The sequence below is a fragment of the Tamandua tetradactyla genome, chromosome 21, assembly GCF_023851605.1.
Source record: "Tamandua tetradactyla isolate mTamTet1 chromosome 21, mTamTet1.pri, whole genome shotgun sequence".
Lineage (NCBI taxonomy): Eukaryota > Metazoa > Chordata > Mammalia > Pilosa > Myrmecophagidae > Tamandua > Tamandua tetradactyla.
The window spans coordinates 6,223,936-6,245,370 of record NC_135347.1 but is presented as its reverse complement, the minus strand read 5'-3'; the positions used below and the strand labels follow the sequence as shown (position 1 = coordinate 6,245,370).

At 35.0% G+C, this 21,435-nt stretch overlaps 1 protein-coding gene and 1 pseudogene across 3 annotated transcripts in view; both read left to right on the top strand.

Annotated features, from left to right (window-relative positions):
• The window catches only part of SRFBP1 (serum response factor binding protein 1), a 71,304-nt gene extending 53,721 nt beyond the window's left edge, over window positions 1–17,583 (top strand). For 2 of the 3 annotated variants that reach the window (XM_077138838.1, XM_077138837.1), the window contains 4 exons: window positions 6,230–6,311; window positions 6,978–7,686; window positions 8,906–8,934; window positions 9,591–17,582. In XM_077138838.1, coding sequence (XP_076994953.1) covers window positions 6,230–6,311; window positions 6,978–7,686; window positions 8,906–8,934; window positions 9,591–9,775 — 1,005 coding nt within the window. In that variant the 3' untranslated portion in view covers window positions 9,776–17,582. Of the gene's footprint in view, window positions 1–6,229; window positions 6,312–6,977; window positions 7,687–8,905; window positions 8,935–9,590 lie in introns of all 3 variants that reach the window. The other variant, XM_077138839.1, reaches the window with a different exon arrangement.
• A 1,491-nt stretch (window positions 17,584–19,074) lies between these two features.
• LOC143665259 (coilin pseudogene) lies at window positions 19,075–20,892 on the top strand (annotated as a pseudogene).
• The last annotated feature ends 543 nt before the right edge of the window (window positions 20,893–21,435 follow it).

The following is a 21,435-nucleotide window of genomic DNA, read 5'->3' as shown; positions in this document are numbered from 1 at the left end:
AAGAGTAATCATGAAAGTAATTAGGACACAGGTCATCCTGACACAGGATTTATAACAGGTATCTTTTTTTTTTTTTTTTTTTTTGTATGCTGTATGGTGGGGGTCACATTTCATTATTTTTCCATGTGACTATCCCCATATTGCAGCACCATTTGTTGAACTTTTTGTTTGGTTGGCTTTTTATTTGTTCATTTGCTTGTTTGTTTGTTTGTTTCTTTGGGAAGTGCATGGGCCAGGATTTAGGTATAATTTTTAAAAGTCATTTTTGAGTGACATTACTCAGATAGAACTTCTAAACAGAATGTATTTCAGACTGTTTTCATCTTGTCTTTAAAGTTTCTTAAATACTCATATGTTTGTAGTACTGGGGTGGGGGTGGGGGATACTTTACATTGAGCTTTGAGCAAATTAGCAGAGGGTAAATTTGGAATACAGACATTTGAAGAGGATAGGTGAGCTTTATTCACTTGTCTAATAGAATGTTAACGTAGTACCTACTTTTACCATGCATTGCATCTACGGAGAAACAAAGCTCCTGCCTCACAGATATGAGATATGAAAGATAGGTGATATGAAAGAAATAACAGTGATGGAATTGTTACGCTAGTTCAGAGAACTCGAATACAATGAGGTGATCAGCCATATAAATGTTTCTAAGTGAGCCAGCCATTCCAGTTAGAGAGGGCAGCAGATGCAGTGAGTCTGCCATGGAATGGGTTAGGCATTAGAAAGCCTGTTTGCCTTTGGCAGAGTGAAAGAAGAAAAGGAAGCAGGGAGAAGATCCCATAGGACTAAATAGTTCGGATTATATTCTGAGTACTTGAAAGCTTTAAAAGGGACAAATATGAGAGTAGCATGATCTGATTACATTTTATAAAGCTCACTGTGCCTGCTGTACAGAAAACTGATTTTAGGGGAATGAGATGCAGAATAGCATTAGTCTAGGAAGGAAATGTTAGTGATTTGGTCAAAGGTAGTCAGAGTGGACATGGTAAGAAGTGTCTAGTTCTGAATATATTTTGAAGGTGAAAGCACAGGATCTGTTGAGGATTTATTGTAAGATGTGAGGGAAATAGAGATGTGATAGGAATTACATACAGTAAGATGGGAAAGACTATAGGAGAAGGATATTTGAGGAGACAGTCAAAAGATTCTGTTTTGACATGTAGATGTCAAGTAGGTGGTTGAGTCTGGAGGTCAGGTTGGGAGTTGGAAATGGAAATTCAGGAAGTTTTCAGCCTAGAGATGGTATTTAAAGCAGTGAACCTTTGTAGAATCATCTAGAGAATGGGTATAGATAGGAAAGAATTCTTAGGACTGAATTCTAGGGCACTGGGTAGAATAGTGAGGCGCAACCAGTGAAGTTGTAGCGAACCAAAAGAAAAAAATATGCTGTCCATAAGCTGAAAAAGTATTTTAAGAAAGCAGTCCCCTGAGTCAGAGAGATACTAATGAGAAGTTACACCTAGGACTAGGAATTGACTATTGAATTATTCAAGATGAAGGATATTAGTGACCTAGACAAGAAAACGAATTAACAGAGTTATGAGGACTAAAGAAACAAATGAAATGGGTTCAAGAGAAACTGGGAAGAGAGCAGAGGGAAGCAAAATTAATTGAGAAATGGGGTAAGTGCTGGAGGAAAGCATTTTGGATAAGGTATTTAGGTTTTGTGTGTGTATGTGTGTTTTAATGTGTCTATTTACTTTTTTATGTGGTAATGGAGTGTTGTGGAAGAGAGGGAGAAAGGGGTGATGCAACCATTTTTAGTGAATAGAATCCCAGATGCAACTTCAGAGGTTGTCTTTAGGAGTAGGGACTGTTACTCTGACCATCTGGTGAAGCCTGTGGACCTCTTTTCAGTGTAATGCTTTTAGATACATAAGATAAAATATGTTCTTACAAACAAGACAAATTACTTTGAAATAACTTTATCAGAAATGTTTTTAAATGTATGAATTCTTTATATTGGTTTTGTTTTCCTAGCTGCTTAAACAAATACCATACAGTGCAGTTGGCATAGTCAATAGTAATTTATCGGCTCTCAGTTTTAAGGCCAGAAGTCCAATATGGAAGCATCACCAAGACTGTGGCATTCTGCAACTGACTGCTATCCTTGGTACTTGGCTTTTTTGTCACATTACAGTGTACATGGCAGCCTCTCCTCGTTTCTCTTTTGGGTTCCTATGACTTCCAGCTTCTTGATGCTCCCCATGGTTTCTTTCTTTGTGGCTTTCTCTATGCGGCCTCCAGTGATAGGATTAAGACCCATCCTGATTCACTTGGGTCACACCTTAACTGAAAATAGCCTCATCAGAAGATCCTATTTATAATGAGTTCACATCCACAGGAATGGATTAAAAGTAAGAACATGTTTTTTCTGGGGTATGTAACTCCAAGCTATCACTGTGTGTATCTTTAATAACACATTATATAATAAGATCTAGCAGTATGCCTAATTACATAATTTCAGAGTAGTAGAACAATCAGTCATATTATTGATGTAACAGGATTCAGGATATCTGCGGTACCATAATAATATAAAAATCTCAGCAATTTGTATTAATGACACAGTTACAGCTTTTGCTAATACCTACATTCAAAATTGAAGGAAGAACTGTGTTTCAGATAGAAATTAGTGAAAATAAGGTTTTTTCCACCATCAATTTTATGAACCACTGATATTTTATCCTGCCTTAATTTTTGACCCGGGACGGGTTGATCGCTATGTGAAAATTTTCTTATGATATAGGTGCTAACCTCAAAGAATTGTTTTGTATAATTGTATTGTACAGATCAATTTAGTAAATGACATTACCTAGATATCTATCATTTGTTTCCAAGTCTTTTTTTTTTCCTCTACATTCAAGGCTTTGTACTGGAAGACATTTAAGAAAGGAAAAAATAAAAGCATTTAAGCTATTAACTGTAGTCATTTCTTTGTCAGTTTTTTAATAATCATAGTACTTAGTTCAGAATTGGATTTTTAGTACTGTCTCCCTGCTTTTCATATGACCATACACTCATTACAAAAGCAGAAGAAAGGGAGGCAGAATACTGTAGTGGAAAATCCACTGGATCTAGAATGAGTTCTGGATTCTGGGCCTTCTCATAGCATAAATACGTTTCTAAATTTGGCAGGTCCCTTCTTTAGATAAGTTTAGTCATCTGGGAAATGAGTGGTCTAAACCAGATTATTTGCAAAGGCTCTCCCACTTTCAGAATTCCATAGTCTATGAAAAAATGACTTGTTAAAATCAGTGCTCTGGAGTAGGAAGATAGCAGCAACTGCAGCCTAAATCAACTATAGTTGGACACACTTGACAGTTAGGATGTCCGTGGGCTACTGAGTGATTTTAGTGCGAATTTTTTCACTAAGATGAGTTCAAATTAGGGCTGTTTCTAATTGCTTGAACCTGCAGAAATAGACTAAAGGAAGGTAGAAAATGAGTTTGTTATTTTTACTTCTACCCCAGATTTTGAGAATTAGGTTCAAGTCCTAATTTTGGTTTGGAAGAAGTAGCCCAACATTCATAGGGAGAATAGCCACAGGACTGCGTTCCTATATTTACATGTGTTCACATTCAAGACCGCGGAAAGGAGTGTCTGCTGCTTTATTTGAACCTGCCTCCTGGTTGAAATTCAAGGAAAGGTCCTTAGAATCTCAATAAATTCTGATTTGTTGCAATCATGTGTTACTGAAAAACATGCAGTGAGTTATCAAAGGCTTTTTGTTGTCTACATTTTTTTAAAAGAAGAAAAAGGTTTTTATAACCAAAGAAAGATTTGTATTAACTAAATATTGTATATCCTCCTAATTCATTTATTTGACACATATTCAGTTCCAGATTCGCAAAGATGAAAAAGAAACCGTCTCAGTCCCTTACCCTCCCAGAATCTGATAAAATTAAAAATGGAAAAGTAGTTTCAAGTTAGCATGATAAGTAGAGAAGATACAACCTGCTCTGAGTGTAACAAGGGACATAAAGAAATTAATTAGAAAAACTGTACAAAGGAGTTAGCTTTTGAGTTAGGTTCTTAATGATTCACAGGAGTTGGCCAAATGTAGATGGGCCAGGCTTAGCATTCCAGAGCCCCAAGAGTTTGTTTTGGGAATGATAAGAAGGATGACGAGTATTGCATGTGCAGAAGTGATAGAAGATAACTAAGATGCCAATTGTGAAGAGCCAGTGTATTAGTAAGGAGTTTGGACATCACTTTAAATTATAATAGAGCTTTGTAGCACAAAAGATGGAAATTAAAGTCAATGTAATTTCCCATTCCTAATTTTAAAAAATTGTTCATATGAAATAGAGATGATACTAGAACCATAGAGAAGACAGAAGCCTACTCATTGTGTATTACATAGGTGTTGGTATCCACTTTATCCCCAATTCTCATGTTAATACTTATAATTAAGAATTGTCTTAATTCATAAGTAATTTATATATATAATATATGATAAAATAATATAAATATTATATATAATTGGTTCCCATTCCTTCATCGCCAGATATGTATAAAGTGTCAGCTCAGTGCTAGGTGTGTGTTAGAAACTGAGAATACAGAAATGATAGTAGGTATTCAGACTAAAAATATATGATTGTTTTGGTTTACTAAAGCTGATGGAATGCAGTGTACTGGAATGGGTTGGCTTTTAGCAATGGGGATTTATTAAGTTAGAACTGAAAATTCTAAGACCATGAAAACACCCAAATTAAGGCATCAACAAGAGGTTGTCTTCTCTGAGGAAAGGCTAGTGGCATCCGGAGCTCCTCTGTCACATAGGAAGGCGCATGACCTGAGTCTGCTGATCCTTTTCTCCTGAGTTGAGCTTCTGGTTTCAGTGGCTCCTCTCACATCCTTAGGGGCCTTTCTTAGCCTCTCCAGGGCATTTACCTCTATGCTCTCTGGACTTTTACTGTATTTTATCCTCTCACAAAGGTCTCCAAAGGTTTAAGACCCACCTTGAATTGGATTGGTCATATCTCCATAGAACAACCCAAGCAAAACGTCCTGCCCACAATAAGTCTGCCTGCATGGGGATAGATTAACAGAACATGGGCTTTTCTGGGGTACGTAGCAGATTCAAACCAGCACAACTGCATTAGATAATTTCTAGGTCTTCATTATATGGATCTTCAAACATTAGAGTAGTCATAAATTGTCTGTATCACCCAGCATATTACTAATATGTTACGTAATTCTTTCATATTAATTTAGTCTTAACTAGATTTTTTAAGTTCTCTGAAATTTATTATATTACCCTTTTTAAAAATACCACGTGTTCTAGTTTGCTAGCTGCCAGAATGCAATATACCAAAAACGAATGGCTTCTAAAAGGGGAATTTAATAAGTTGCTAGTTTACAGTTCTAAGGCCGAGATAATGTCCCGATTAAAACAAGTCTATAGAAATGTCCAATCAAAGGCATCCAGAGAAAGATACCTTGGTTCAAAAAGGCCAGTGAAGTTCATGGTTTCTCTCTCAAGTGAGAAGGCACATGGTGAACAGGATCAGGGTTTCACTCTCATCTGGAAAGGCGTGTGGCGGACATGGCGTCATCTGCTAGCTTTCTCTCCTGGCTTCCTGTTAGATAAGGCTTCCTGGGAGGCATTTTCCCTCTTCATCTCCAGAGCGCTGGCTGATGGACTCTCTGCTTCATGGTGCTGCAGCATTCTCTGCTCCCTCTGAATCTCTTTCATTCTCCAAAATATTTCCTCTTTTATAGGACTTCAGAAACTAACCAAGACCCACCTAAATGGGTGGAGACACATCTCCCCTAATCCAGTTTAACAACTGCTCTTGATTGGGTTACATCTCCAGGGAGAAGATCTAATTAAAGATTCAAACATGCAGTATTGAATAGGGATTATTCTACCTTTATGAAGTGGAATTTTGATTAAAACATGGCTTTTCTAGGGTACATAGATCCTTTCAAACCAGTACACCATGCATGATGCCTAGCATAATTCTGGAAATATATTAAATACCCGAAGAGTATTCATCTGATGGTTACATGGTCATTTCAGTTGTTCAAAGTGGTAATATTTTTATTAACTTGATTTTTATTTATCTTTATTATGAATTGCATAGATGGCTTATCCAATGAGGCTATTAACAAAGTCCTGGTCCCTAACTCTAATTTTAAAAGACTGTGAAAAATTTTATTTCGTTTATTTCTTAATAGTGATACATTGTTTTATTCCCATTTATTTTTCAATTTTCAGCCAGATTCTACTGCAACTGAAAGGGCAGTTGCCAGATTAGCAGTACACCCTCTTCTGAAGAAAAAAGTAGATGCACTGAAAGGTATGAATTAAATGACTTTTAAGCCATGTACGCAATGCATTTGCTATATGATTTTGGATAAATGGCTGTCCTTTTATTTATTTAAAGTATTTCTATAGTTCTTTCTTCCTCTTGAGGGTTGTTTATATTATAAATGTCACTTTCAAATATTTTTAATGGTGGGGATGTGCCTGAAAATATAGAAGAGGTCTGATGTCTGAAGAAAACATTTCTACATTTTTGCTGCAATTTTAATTAGCAGTTATGTACATGTATATTCATGATAACAATTGACTTACTAAAATTGATGTAACCGTATTGTTTTTTTTTATTTTGCCACTTAGTCACATCATTTTCATTTATGTGTACGTGCATTATGAAACATTTATGAAAGTCAGTACCTTTCTTTTTTTAAATAAATTCAATGAAAGTTTTTTACTATTCTCTGTGAAACATAAAGATGAGATATATTTCTTTTAATTTTAGAGTTTTAGGATGGGTAAATCTGAGTATGTTATATAAATTTGGTTATTTCGGAATTCAGATTTCTTTGTGAATTCAGACCCATTTATCCTTCTAATATAAACTAATTTTCCCAAACAATTTAAAAAATATTGTGCTGAAACAGTGGTATTTTTAATTAGAGTTTCAATGAGGAAAGATGTCATGCATTCTTTTTCTACACAGCTACTGTCAAAACCTTTAAAGAAACAAGACAAAATGCTGATAAAGTTCAGTCATCAAAGGCTTCAGAAGAAAATCATTCCATGAATGTTTCATGTTCAAATGATGAAGCAAGTAAATTACAGCATGAAGGAACTGTTATCGATGAACAAAAAGAGAAAGAAGCCAAAATGTTGACCAAGAAACCAATAAATAATAAAAAAGAAAAAATGGGCAAGATGGAACATGGACCCAAAGTAGGAAACATTCCAACTTCTCCATCAAAGCCTTCTGGAAAGGATTCTCTAGTCCCATTTGAACCCTGGAAGACATGTTCTGACCCCGAAATGAAAACATCAAGTCAAACTAAAAATCAGAAAGAGTCCGATAGCTTACTTGGTGGTAGCAGTGATGGGGAAGAGTCACATGAAGAAGAGAAGGAGTATTTTGATGATAGCACTGAAGAAAGGTTTTACAGACAGTCTTCCATGTCTGAGGATAGTGATAGTGGTGATGACTTTTTCATTGGGAAAGCCAGACGGACGCGGAAGAAGGAAAAGAGCTCCCATTCTTCAGTTATGGAGCAAACCCTCCCCCAAGAGGTGTTCCCTAAAGAGGAAATACTTGAAACCTCCCGAAATATAAGAAATGACGAAAACAAGCCGAGTGCAGAAACCGGAAAGTTTGAATCAGTATTTTTCCGTTCTTTATCTGGATCTAAAAGCTCTAGAAGGTAAGATTATTTTTCTATTCTGAAATAAGTATTAGTTCATAATCTTTAGAAAAAGTGAAATATCTATACATCCTCCTAACAATGGGATAAGAAACTATCTCACATAAATATTTGCACAACATACCCTGTTTTTAGACTTGACCCTCTGAACTTTATATTGATATAATACATAAAAATACATATATGGCAGTGCCTCATTTATCCAGCTTCATCAGAAAATGAGGTGTTAACAGCCAAATAATTTTTCTAGATAATTTTATCCCCTCAATTATTCAAAGTTTTGAAACTTTGGGTTAGTTTTTGATGAAAATTTCTAAAAATGTATTATTTCTCTTTTTACCTAGAACTTCCTGAAAATAATGGGTTTTTTTCCTAGATAACCTAGGGCCATTGTTAGAAACATCATTCATTTTACTGTGTATTCCTTTTTCAGTATCTAAGGCTGCTTGCCCTAATGCTGATTTTCTCCAGACTGTTTTATATTAGGTAATGCTGCTGTCTCCATCCTTGCTATTAACCCCACTACTTTTCATAGTTGTTCTGTTATAAATCAATAAATTTAACTTCATATGTATTTCTAATATGATAGAGGGTATCTTCACACTTCAGGTTAGTGATCTTGGCTACTTAATTTCTTCAGTAACAGATATTTTCTTCAGTAAATTGTTTTTCTTTTTTTGTCAAGGTTATTCCTTAATGGAGTAGTAAAATGTGTTGTACAAATTTTTCAAAGAAGTAAGGATATGGAAAAGACATACAGCCACCTTTAGAGCCTTGCAAATAATTAAAATATTTACTTATATTTCCCAAAGTCTGCATTTTTTTCCTCATTTAAAAATAACACACTACTACCTGTTCCCTTCCTACATAATATAAATCTTAATTTTTGTTATTCATGACTCATTTACCCTGCGAGAAGACTTTTAGAATTCTTCATCTAGATAGTCCTCAAGATAGGATATGAACAAAAGCCCCCATAAGTGTGATAAGAGGAAAGGTCCTTCATATTTCTCTAGTAATACTAGGAGTTTAGCAGATTTTCAGTGTAATTAAACCTCGGGATTTTGTAATGTTTTATTCATAGCTGATGGGATGGGGGAATATAATAATGCTTTGAAACAGTTATAAAATTTTCAGTTTTATTATGTTATCTTCTTAAGATCAGAAGATTTGTCTTTTAAACATCATAATGATATTTTTCTTTTTTTAAAAATTACAGAGAACAGGCTCCAAAAAGCAAGACTTCAGGTATGTATTAATGACTGACCAATATCCATATGCAATTGAGCAATAGTTGCCAAAATGAAAGTATGAAAATTTTGGTTGCTTGATAGCTTGAAGGAATTATGTGCCCACAGAAATGGAAACAGAGCATTTTGTAATTATCATGAATTTTTATTTTAATTGGGGGATTTTTTTTCCTAAACCTTGCCAGTGGGAAGATCTGTAGACAAAAGTAATAGGAAAAAATATATCTATTTAATTTGTCCAGAATTAAATAAACACATTCTTTAAATTATTTTACAAATTATCTTGGTCAACACTGTGCCATTAAACATTGAATAATGACTATATGACTTTCTAGGTCAGAAAGTTCAGAGTATTTTCAGCTTAATTCATAAGAAATCAAATAAAGTGTAATATATTTGGGTAAGCTGACTGCTGGTACAGTCCAGTTCACTTACTCTTGCACATAGAGCAGTGTAACCTCCTTTCCAAGGAAGGCAGCCCAAAGTCCCATCCAGTCGTTGCATCCAGCTCACAGTCTAGGCTAAGTGATGCTGGCAGTGCTTTCCATCAGACTTTCGCGTGGATATGACTTCAGAGAATTTTTGTGACCTGTGTTCTAAAAAGATAAGCTATCAGCTTCAACTTTATGCTGAAAATGCCATTTTTACTTCCAGGTTTTCAACGAAGTGAACCTCAGATCAAGAATCAATTTGCTAAGAGTGCACAAAGAGGACTTAGAAGTACAAAACAGCAGTTGCAGCTGCCTCTTCATCCTTCATGGGAAGCAAGCAGGAAACGAAAAGAACAGCAATCTAAAATTGCCGTGTTTCAAGGGAAAAAAATTACATTTGATGACTAATGCCTCTTTTTGTGACTTTTTTCATCTAAATTGTTTTAATTATTTTTAGTATCCTATTTAAACTTGCTTGAATTAGTCTCTTTTGAGTAGATTATAGAAATGTTTGTGTTTGAGTTTGTATTTCTTCAAGTGTTTTCAAGTTGTATTTGCATAAGCCGTTCACAAATCAAATGTACCTAAAATTGCATTTTTAATAATGTGTCCCAGACTGTTTCCTTTGCCAAAGAATTTTGAGATTTAGCTATCTCAGATTTTCTCATTTGTGCTTATCATGAAGAATATTTCACTGGTCCAAACTCTGTGGTTTTTGCCTTGGAAATAAATATCAAGATATATTTAAAATAATAATAAACAAAATTGAGGAAATTTTAAATATTTAAAATAGGGCACCATTATTAAAGTTATTCTTGTTAGCAAAACAAAGATACGAGCATTTATTATGGGTATACAGATAAATTATACAATGAATTTTTTTTAACTTTAGATGTGTTCATTTTTGTTTCATAGTTTTAATTATTTTTATTATGTACTTTTTGACTCTTCTAACATAGGTTCTCAGGACAATTTTGAGTTTTACAGTGTTCCGATTATCTAGGCAAATTGTTTAAAAGTAACACCACCACCAAAAATCTGTTTTTTCACTGCATGTAAATTATGTCTGTTAAATCAAGAATGTATAACATCGTTTTTTTGGCCATGTATACTTTCATATAAAAATATTTTTTGAGGAATTATAGATTATATTTTATAAGAACAAATTCTGAAGGGGGCAATTAGGATTAGAGGATCATGTCCATATGTATCTTAGCAAAGAAGTTGTGAGTCACTGAGCAAAGGACTACCTTTATCCACTACAATAATGTTATTTAAAGGAAAGCAAGATGTTTTATAAATCCCTTTTTTAAGGAGCAAATCCCTTTCACTCTTGCTCCACTGGGAGAAATTAAAAGTTCTTGGTTAGCTAAATAATGCTAACTAAATTCCGTATGACCTGAAAATCAGTGCTGTTAATGACAGGGAATGCCATCTGGTTAGCCAGGAATTTGGAAGCTCTGAAGAGTCATTTCTATCTTCTTTATTCAGATAACCAGAACAAAGGAATTCAAGAATTTAGGCAGAAATAAGAATTATTTTGACTATGTTGAATATAAAATTTTTTCTTTTTTTTTTAATTTTTATTTTAACGTAATTTCAGACTGATAGAAAAAGTGAAGAAAAGTCTCTATACCTTTTACCTAAATTTCCCATGTTCATGTTTTACCATATTTGCTTTATTCTTGACTCTTATCTGCCTCTTCCCTCAGTCACCTTTTTGACTCCTTTAAAATAAACTCATTCTCTTTTCTCATATTACCACAATACAGTTTTCAAATATTGAGATTTTGAAAGTTGTCCAGGATCATACATTACATTCAGCTGTATTGACACATTAGTCTCGAACAGTTTCTGACTATTTTTATTTCACAGCATATTTTGAGAGTACAGGTCAGTTATTTTGCATTGTTCCTAAATTTGAGTTTTTTCTCAGTCCCTCATGATTAAAATCAAATTACATACTTTTTGGCAGAAATGAGTCAGAATGTATATTGTGTTGTCCCAGGGTACCTCAGGATAGCGAACACATGGTGCTGATTTGGCCCATTACTGGTGATGTTAATTTTGTTTACTTGAAAGTTAATAGTTTTCTCTTGGTGATTAGTAATTATAGGGAGATGCTTTGAGACTTTAAAACTTCCTCCACTGGTTACAGCATCTATTGATGATTCTTTTCTGAAATCCCTACAGTAGTTGCAAATGGTGATTTTTTTTAAAATTCCACTGTGCTTCTACATTTATTAGCTGACTTTCTATAAGAAAGAGCTCTCATTCTCCCCCATTTATTCATTTTCCATTTTTTAATTCATTTCAGTATGATCTCAAGAATACCTCCCTTCTATTATTTTTTATATTTTACCCTAAATTAATTTGCATTGAGTATTTTTAGTTAACTTGATCTTTGTTGGTTTATATCAAGCGTACAGTATATATCTTTATCAGTCTAGTTGCAATATACCACTTCACATATGATGCACAAACCTTATTGCAGCAAACTTCAATTTCATTCCTCCCAACCTTTGCACTGTCATTTGCACACATTTTACTTCTGCATATAACTGCAATACATTCCTACTGTTTTTACTTTAAGCAGTTGTCTTATAGAAGTCTGGAAAAAATAGGGGGGGGGATGTTTTATGTTTATCCAAATATTTACCATTTCTGGTGTTCTCATTTGTATAGATCTGAATTTCCATCTGGTATCATTTTCCTTATGCCTAAAAGATCACCATCAACATTTTTTTGCAGTGATATTCTTCTAGCAATCAGTTCTTTCAGTTTTGTATGTCTGAAAAAGGTTTATATTTTATCATTATTTTTGGAAGATACCTGAGTATAGAATTTCAGATTAATTAGTTTTTTTTTTTTTCTTACAGTACTTCAGAGATGTTGCTTCATTTTCTTCTGGTTTATATTCTTCCTCTGTATGTAATGCAACTTTTTTCTTTAGCTTCTTTTAAGATTTACAGCAATTTGATTTTTGTATCAAATTGGCTTCTCGTATCTGTAGGTTTATAGTTTCGTCAAATAATTTTTCTGCTGTTTGTTTTTAGGTTTTTCAGTTTTAATTTTTCGCTATGTTTTACTTTTTATCATATCAATTTCTGTCTTCAAGTTCACTAATCTTTCTGTAGTGTCTAATCTGCAATTAATCTACTGTATTCATTTTAGACATTGTTTTTTTTAATCTTTAGGAGAACAATTTGGGTTTTTAATATCCCATTTGTCTTCTTATCATGCTCATAGTTGTTTCCACCTTCTTGAACATAAAAATTTATAGTAGCTGTTTTAATGTCCTTGACTGTGAATGCAGTAATTTTATCTAATTCTGCATGTTTGTCTTGACTTTTTCTCTTGATTTTGGGTCATGTTTTCCTGCTTCTTTGACTGTTTGGTCATTTTTTATTGGATATCAGATATTTTGAGTTTCACGTTTGTTGGCTGCTGGATTTTTTATATGGGAAGTATTGTTGGCCTTTGTTCTGGGACACAGTGAGGTTACTTGGAGTCATAGTTTTGTTTTTGAGGTTTGTGCTTTTGAGAAGAAGTCTAGAACAGCCACTAATTTAGGGCAGTGGTTCTCAACTGGGAACAGTTTGACTCCTCAGGGGACATTGGGCAACCTCTTAGATACATTTTGAGCTGTCAAAACTGGGATGAATGGTGTTATTATTTGACTTGCAAATAGGGGAATCCTTTCAAGGTTGTCTTTATTTGACCAGTCTCCGAGCTCACTCAGTGCAAAAATCCTTTTCCTCAGGAGTGATTGTGGAAAAACATTAGAACCAGTTGTTTAACATTACAGCTGCCAGTGGATATGAATAACAGTTGGGACAAATAATAGATTAATCAGAAAGCTTAAAAGGAAATTTTTGGGAACTCACAATGGGGACTTGACATGAGGTGACCTATTTGTTGGAATCAGAGAAGTCATGCAAATGCATAGGGTTGTGCACATGCTCAGGAATGACCTGAGACAGTCCTAATCTTTCACCTCTGGCTGACCTTGAGCTTACTACACAAGCGGAAAGTGATGGTTAAGGTAGAATTGTCAACCACAACTGATTATTGAAGGTGTATTTTCAAAACTGCCTCTCAGCCAATACCAGATGTATTAGTTCCAAGCATTTAAGGAAATCTGCTGACGTAGGTAACCAAGCAGAGAATTAAGTGGCCATATACACACAAAATACAGATTTTACAAAAGTAGTTCCAAAGAGCCACTAAACAATAACATAAAACAGTAACAGTAAACACTCAAGGGCAAAAATCTGATTTTCAGAGTTTCAGTTATTATATTATTCAACTATTTAGTTTTCATCAAAAAGGAGTTACAAGATATGCAAGCAGCAGAGGAAACTGATCCAACACAAGTAGAAAAAGCAATCAGTAGAATCTGTCCCTGAGGAAGCCCAGACTTTGAATTTACTAGACAAAGGCTACATCAGCTATTTTAGTTATGTTCAATGAATGAAAGGAAGCCAATTATAGACAACTAAGAAAAGTAGGAGAACAATGTCTTACACATAGAAAAGATCAATAATGAGATAGAAATTATGAAAAAGAACCAAATAGAAGTCCTGGAGTTGAAAAGTACAATAGCTGAAATGGAAAACACAGGATTGGGGCTCAATAGCAGAAGAAAGATTTTTATAAGTGTAAATATAGGTAAATTGAGATTATCCAGTTTGTGAAATAGAAAAAAGAGAATGATGGGACGCCATCAAACATACCAATGTTTGCATAATGGGAAAGGATAGAAAAAAGGGACAGAAAAAATACTTAGAAAAATAGGGCCAAAATTTTCCTAAGTTTGAGAAAAAGCAATCTACGTATCAAAGAAGCTCAATAAACACTAGATTGAACAAGAAAAAAGATCCACGCTAAGAAACATGTTAAGCTGCCAAAGCCATTTAAAAGAAAGAATCTGAAAGCAGCAAGAGAGAAATGATTTATCATTATAGAAACTGACAGAGACTCAGATTAGCCAAAGCAGTATTGCAAATGGAGAAAAGCAATTAAAGGACTCATTATTTCAATACTTACTAAAATGCTAGCATAAAGATAGACATACCAAATAGAATTGAGAGTTCAGAAATAAACACATCTGTGATCAACTGAATTTTGACTAGTATGCCAAGACAACTTTATGGAAAAATGATAGTCTTTTCAACATAAGATTCTAGGACAACAATATAGCCACATACAAAAGAATGAATTTGGACCCCTACCTCACACCACACACACACACAAAAATAACTCAAAATGGATCATAGATCTAACCAAGACCTAAATACACCACTCCTAGAAGAACACTTTCTTAGTTTGCCAGGCTGCTGTGAAGGCTGCTATTACAAATACCACACAATGGGTTGGCTTAAGCAACGTCAATTTATTGGCTGAGGGCTTTTAAAGCCGGAAGTCAGTAGTAAATCAAGCTGTCAGGAAGGCCATGCTTTTCTCCCCTGGTCAGTAGGATTTTAGTGATGGTTTGCCACAATCTTTGTAGATCTTTGACTTGCATTTCTACCTCCTGTCACACAGTGATATTCTTGGTCTACTTCTGTGGTTTCCTCTGACTTCTCTTTAAATATGGCTTCCCATAATATAGAGAAAGACCCACTCTGATTCATTTCATCCACAGCTAGACAGGATCTCAGAAAACCCTATCACAAATGGGTTTACACCCACAGAAATGTGGATTAAAGTCAAGAACATGTCTTTTGTTGATGTAAATGATTCAATCTACCACAAACAAATAAGAATATATCTTTATGACCCTGGATTGTTAAGTAATAGGTTCTTAGATATGATACTACAAATACAAGCAACAACAGAAAAAAGTAGAATTCATCAAATTTTAAATATTTCATGCTTTGAAAGATACCATCAAGAAAGTGAAAAAGCAACTCAAAGAAAGGGAGGAAAGAATTGGAAGTCATATATCTGATAAGGGTTTATTATCTAGGATGAGTCCTCTTACAAGTCTACAAAAAAGACAAATGACACAATCAAAAATTGGCCAAAGGATTTGAATAGACATTTCTCCAAAGAAGATATACACAAATGGCCAATAAACACATGATGTTCCACATCATTAGTCATTAGGGAAATGCAAATCAAAATCATTAGTCATTAGGAAAATACAAATCAAAATCACTATGAGAAACCACTTCACACCCACTAGCATGACTATAATAAAAAAGAAGATAGACAATAGCAGTTCTTGGTGAAGATGTAAGAAATTGGGACCCTTTGAAAAACGGTTTGACAGTTCCTCAAAAGTTAAACAAAATTATCATATGACCTGGCATTTCCATTCATAGTTATATATCCAAGATAACTGAAACATTCACATAAAAATTTGTACACAAACGTTCATAGTAACATTATTCATGATAACTAGAAAGAGGAAACAACACGTGTCCATCAACTGAAGATTGTATAAATAAAATGTGGTATATTCATACAATTCATATTCATACTTGGCCATAAAGAAATGAAGTACCGATACATGCCACAACACAGATGAACACTGAAAATATTATGCTAACTAAAAGAAGCCAAACAAAAGGACAAATGTTATATCATTCCATTTATATGAAATGTCCAAAATAGGCAAATCCACAGACAGAAAGGAAATTATTGGTTGCCAATGGCTGGGGAAGGGAGAAATGGCAAGTTACTACAGGGTTTCTTTTTTGGAGTGATGAAAATGTTCTGGAATTGGATGGCACTGAATTGTGTACTTTCAAAGGGTGAATATTATGGTATGTCAGTTGCATTTCAGTTTAAAAAATAATAATAAAGTTAATAAGATACCTGGGTTAGTACTTTTTCCTCCTTCAGTGTAATACTTCATTTGAAATGCAGTTAGTTCATTTGTTTCTGATGGTATTTCAGTTTAGAGATACTTCCTTCCTCCATTCTTGTTAGTATTATTTATTTTCTTTATGCATGTGAAATATTAACATTGCTCTATAAGTCAGAGCTGTACGTGGAGACTCCCCACTCCCACCTCATTTTTTCTTTCCTTTCTACCCCATTCCCACCCATCTTCTCTAGATAATCATTTTTTTATTCCCCGGTAAATCTTTATGTCTTGTGATTCTATTTGCACAGATGGAGACAGCGTATATATTTTCCTATTTCCACTTCTTTATTACCCCAAACTTAGCATTACCTAGAGGCTTTTATGAATGTTAATTTTTTAACTTAAGAATACATCCAGATAAGGGGTAAAATAAATCGAATAGATTGAAATATTAGTGGTCACTGAAAGGGAGTGGTAAGGGGTATGGAATATATAAATTTTTTTCTTTTTTTTATTTCTTTTTCTGGAGTGATGCAAATTTCTAAAAGTGATTATGGTGAGGAATACACAACTGTGTAATGTGATGATATTCTGAGCTATTGATTGTACACCATGTATGGACTATGTGTGTGAAGATTTGTCAATAAGAATACTTAAGCAAAAAAAAAACGAGTTCCTGAGGAAAGAAGCTAGAAAATTCTCTGAAAACGGTAATGGAAGCTAATCTTTAATAGTAAACAAAATGTTACCATTAAAAAACAGAGAGAATATGTCCTGAAAACCACTACAAATCTGTTCATAGAGATTGGCCTTATTTTTTAAAAAATTTATAGTACTCCATTGGTTAGATGCATCTTAATTTATTTAGTCATACATCTATATAGGTTTTCAATATTATGCAAGTACAGATAATGTTGTATTGAAAATGAATACAACATTATGAACTTCCACTTTGTTGGAGATAGCTTCATGATAAATTCCTAGAAGTATGAACGTCATGTCAGAAGGTAAATACATAGTTTTGTTAAAGATTGACAAATTCTCCATGAGAGTTATACCAATTTGTATTTCTGCCAGTAAAGTATCAGAGAGGCCTGTTTCTGCATAATCTCTCCAGTAAAGTGTGAGGTGTCCTTTCTGATTTTTGCCAATTGAATAGGTGAGAAGTGTTTTCTTGATGTATTTTTACTATACATTTCTCTTATTGTGAGTATGGTTGAACGCTTTTTTTTTTTTTTTAATATTTAAGGACCATGTTGGTATCAGTTTTTGTGAATTATTTGTTCATGTCTTCTGCCCATTTTTCCACTGATTATTTTTCTGTTCTTCCCCAAATTTTTAGGGTTTTGTTATGTATAAGGGAAACTGGTCTTTTATATAAATTGCAAAAATATTTTCCTCTTTTGTGTGTTATATTTAGTTTTGTTTATGCGGGTTTTGGGGGGGGTTGGGTTTTTTTTGGGGGGGGCGGTGGCGGTGCATGGTCTGGAAATTGAACCCAGGTCTCCCTCATGGAAGGCGAGCATTCTACCACTGAACCACCCGAGCACTCTGTTTTATGCTGTTTTCTGCCATGCAAAAGGTATGTTTCATTTATATATAATTTGAACTCTAACTTACCTGTGTGGTGATCTTTGTCTTATTTCAGGGTTCAGCCACAGAGTTGGAGCCAGTGCACTTATCTTATCACTTCTGGAAAGTACCTGTATTTTCTTAGATCCCTCGCTGCGTGGCTTCTCTACTTCAGTTCTCTGATGGTTTCAAGAGAAGTTTTAGTTTTGTAATATATCCAGTCACAGTGTTTTAAAGCAATAAGGATACTCCTTCCAGCTTTCTATATTCTATGTCCCAGTTTCATTTATGGTATCTTTTGTCCTACAGAAATGTTATTATGCAATCAAATTAATCAGTTATTTCAGTTTTGCCATTTGTGCTTTATATCTTGCTTAAGAGAGCCTGTCCTTGTCAGGAGAGGCAATCTGCCATCAGGCCTGGGCATCCCTGCAGGTTCTTGCTCATTGTACCAAAAAGCAAAGCCCTGTTTGCTTTTTAACTGAGCCATTTCTCAGGGTTGTGTTTCTAAGGTTGTACAGTGAGCAATCTTGAAGGATGAGCTAACATTAGGGCAAAATCAGTCCTTTTGTCAAGCTCAGTATCCCTTGTCTGGAATACAACCTGCTATGTGTGCAGACGTCCATTATGAGCTCTTCGTGTCACCCCCTTGGAACTTGAGGAAATGTGTGGATCTGGCACAAATATCATGCTCACACTATGGTGACTGGTTTGCCATGAATAATAAAGTCCTTGCCTCTGACCTAGAAGTCTCATATCTTCTGCCAGTACCCATGAACTATGGTGGGTTAACTTATTAGCTAGCAAACAGGGTAAAATCCCACACACTGCACAGTTCTTGACATCCCTAAATAATTCTACTATGTTTTGCTCTAGTACTTTATGGATTTATGTTTACATTTAACTCTTTTAATACATTTAGAGTTTGTTTACATTCAACTCTTTTAATACATTTAGAGTTTACATCTGTATATTCTGGCAGAGATCGGCAAACTGTTTAATCAAACCAATTAATACAGAGCTATGTTTTCCAGCCTCCCTTGAAGTTAGGTTGGGGTCATGTGACTTAAGATTTGCTTAGCAGAATATGAGTGGAAACTAGATAAACTGCGCCACAAAACTGTCTCTTATCCTCCACCCTTCTTTTGTCTCGTCAACTGAATATAAATCCCCAATGAGGCATTTAGAAGCCTCTTTTTTTTTAAGATAGAGGGAGCACCATCCGCATGATGGTGCTAAATAATTGTGAGAAGTAAAGATACCCACCGTCAGCCTGCCAAGTGGTCTTAAGCAATTATCAACTATCTATTGTGCTAAACCAAAGGGAGGAGCAAGATGGTAGCCTCCAAGATGGTTAGGTTGTGGCTTCAATTTGACTACCCACCACCAGCTATCCCACACTGAACAGTCTTTGGCCTCTGGTCAACTTCTGAGCAGAGGATGAATAGTTACTGATCTCATTAGTTTCCTATACCAAAGGTTCCACTTCAGTTCTGGGGCCTTCCTAGGTCTCTACCTGGATGGTGGGCTACTGCCCCCTACCGAGAACGTGCACCTGGTGCTAAACAATGACTGTCTTAGACTCCAGTTAGAAGAGAGGAGCTGTTGAGAATTCTGCAGTAGTCGTTAATGGTGATGGTACTCATGTATTACCTCGAATAGCAGAGAAACGGGTGCTTAAGTTTGAGGAGGAAGAAGCTGAACTACGTTACAGATATTCAAAGAAGCAATGAAAAGAGGCAAGAGAACAATTATGAGAAGATCTTGAATCTGGAACCAAAAGTCACCATAGATCAGAGTGTGAGGGAAGAAAAAGAAGAAAAATAAAACAGTATATGGTATAACGATGTTGAGGAGGAAACCAAAAGAAAATCAAAGAAAAAGGAGAAATGTAAATACAAAAAACAAAATCCCAAGTCTCCTAAAGCATAAAACATAGACGATGGAAGAGTGGACAGTTCACAACTGTAGTCCTCCAAAAGGTTCTCCTGAAACAATCAGCCTTGTTAAAGGTAAAAAGAAAGATAGTGGAGGCATTTGTGCAAAGCATACCCCAGTTCCTGCTCGGTGTCTGAGTCTTCTAATGAATCAACTCGGGATGAGCTCAGCAATGTCGTTTTGAAGGTCAGAAATTCCCCCAAGTAAATATCAACTAAGCTATCAAAGAAAGGATCCTGTCTGAAAAAAACATAACCTGCAAACAAACTATCTGCAAAAACTGGCTTTAACCTTACCCCATTAAAAGGTCATGACAGAAAAAAAAAATCATTTTCTAGATCAGGCGCCAGTTCAGAGTCAGATGAGCAGTTCATGATATCCAAGAGCACAGCAGTGTATGCTGCAGGTTTCTTAAAAACAGACCTCTTTGCAGGAGTGGTTGTCCAGAACCAGGGACTCCTCACAGACTCCAAGTGCTACCAGATGGAAGCACTCTGACTCAAATGATGGCAGACAGGCTCCTGGTCCTCCCAACTTGTCTGTTGCCACTAGTTTGGGAAGAGGATGGGGTGAGGAGAGACCTTTCTTGGAAGGGGCCAGGAGTCAAGGGCAAACTTCCTTGTGTTTTAAACAGAAGCCATCAGAATCAACAGCAATTAAATGAATTGCCTACAAACTGTCTACTATTATTCACAATCCAGTAGAGAGACACAAGCAGGACCAGTCTGTCATCACGATTAGCAGCTGCCCCTCAAATTGGAGAAAAGATTGCATTTAAGTTTTTGGATCTAACATCCAATTACTTTCCCAATGTCTTAAACTACAAGGAAGGAAAACTTTTAAGCCACAATCTGGAGACCTAGCAAGTAGATACAGAAATCCTTTCATCTTTACCTGCCATAAAAGAACCTGGGAAATTTTACTGGTTTATCACAATGAAAATGGAACTGAGGTAGTGGACTATGCTTTCACACAGGAGAGGAAGAGCACTGAATTTTAAATTCTCTTTTGGAGAGAATTAATTGACCCAAGATTGATTATTGTTTCTCCGAGTAATAAAGCATGAAATACATAACTTGCCTGAATATGACCATTCTACCTCATTGTTTTTAAATGTCTTTTTGTGAAAGTGACAATGACCTGATCTTTTTTAAAAAGTTGATTTGAAAGTTGTGTGCATTTTTGTTATCTTCACATTACTGCATAGGTAGAAGATCTACCTTATCATTTAAAATAGCATAGGTACTGGTTTTGTAGACTTTTTTTTTCTTTCAGTTTCAGTTATAGCATTTAAAACATGGCATTCCCTGCAGGCATTCTTATGTACCAATGTGTATAGTTTCTTGTCTTTTATTTTTTTAACCATCAAGTAGCAACTGTCAGTAGAAGTTTATAAGTACAAGAAAGTGCTGTATAGCTTGCCTCAATAAATTTTATTAAGTAACATTTTAAAACATTAACACATGTTAAATGACCTAATTTTTTAACATTTAAGTCCCATCAAATGTGAAACATATTATAAATTTTAAGTATTTTGTATTTGTTTACTGTCAAGAGTTAACAGTGATTTGGGCAGTGAATAAAAAAGTGTTTGCAAAATCCCCTTGGGGGCCTGGGGAGAAAGGAGGAAATATTCAACTTCCCCATTTGGAGAATTTCTGATATTTTTGCAAGCAATGGGCTAGACCCTCAGTCTTGGGGTTTGCCCCTATGAAATTTATTCCTGCAAAGGATAAACTAA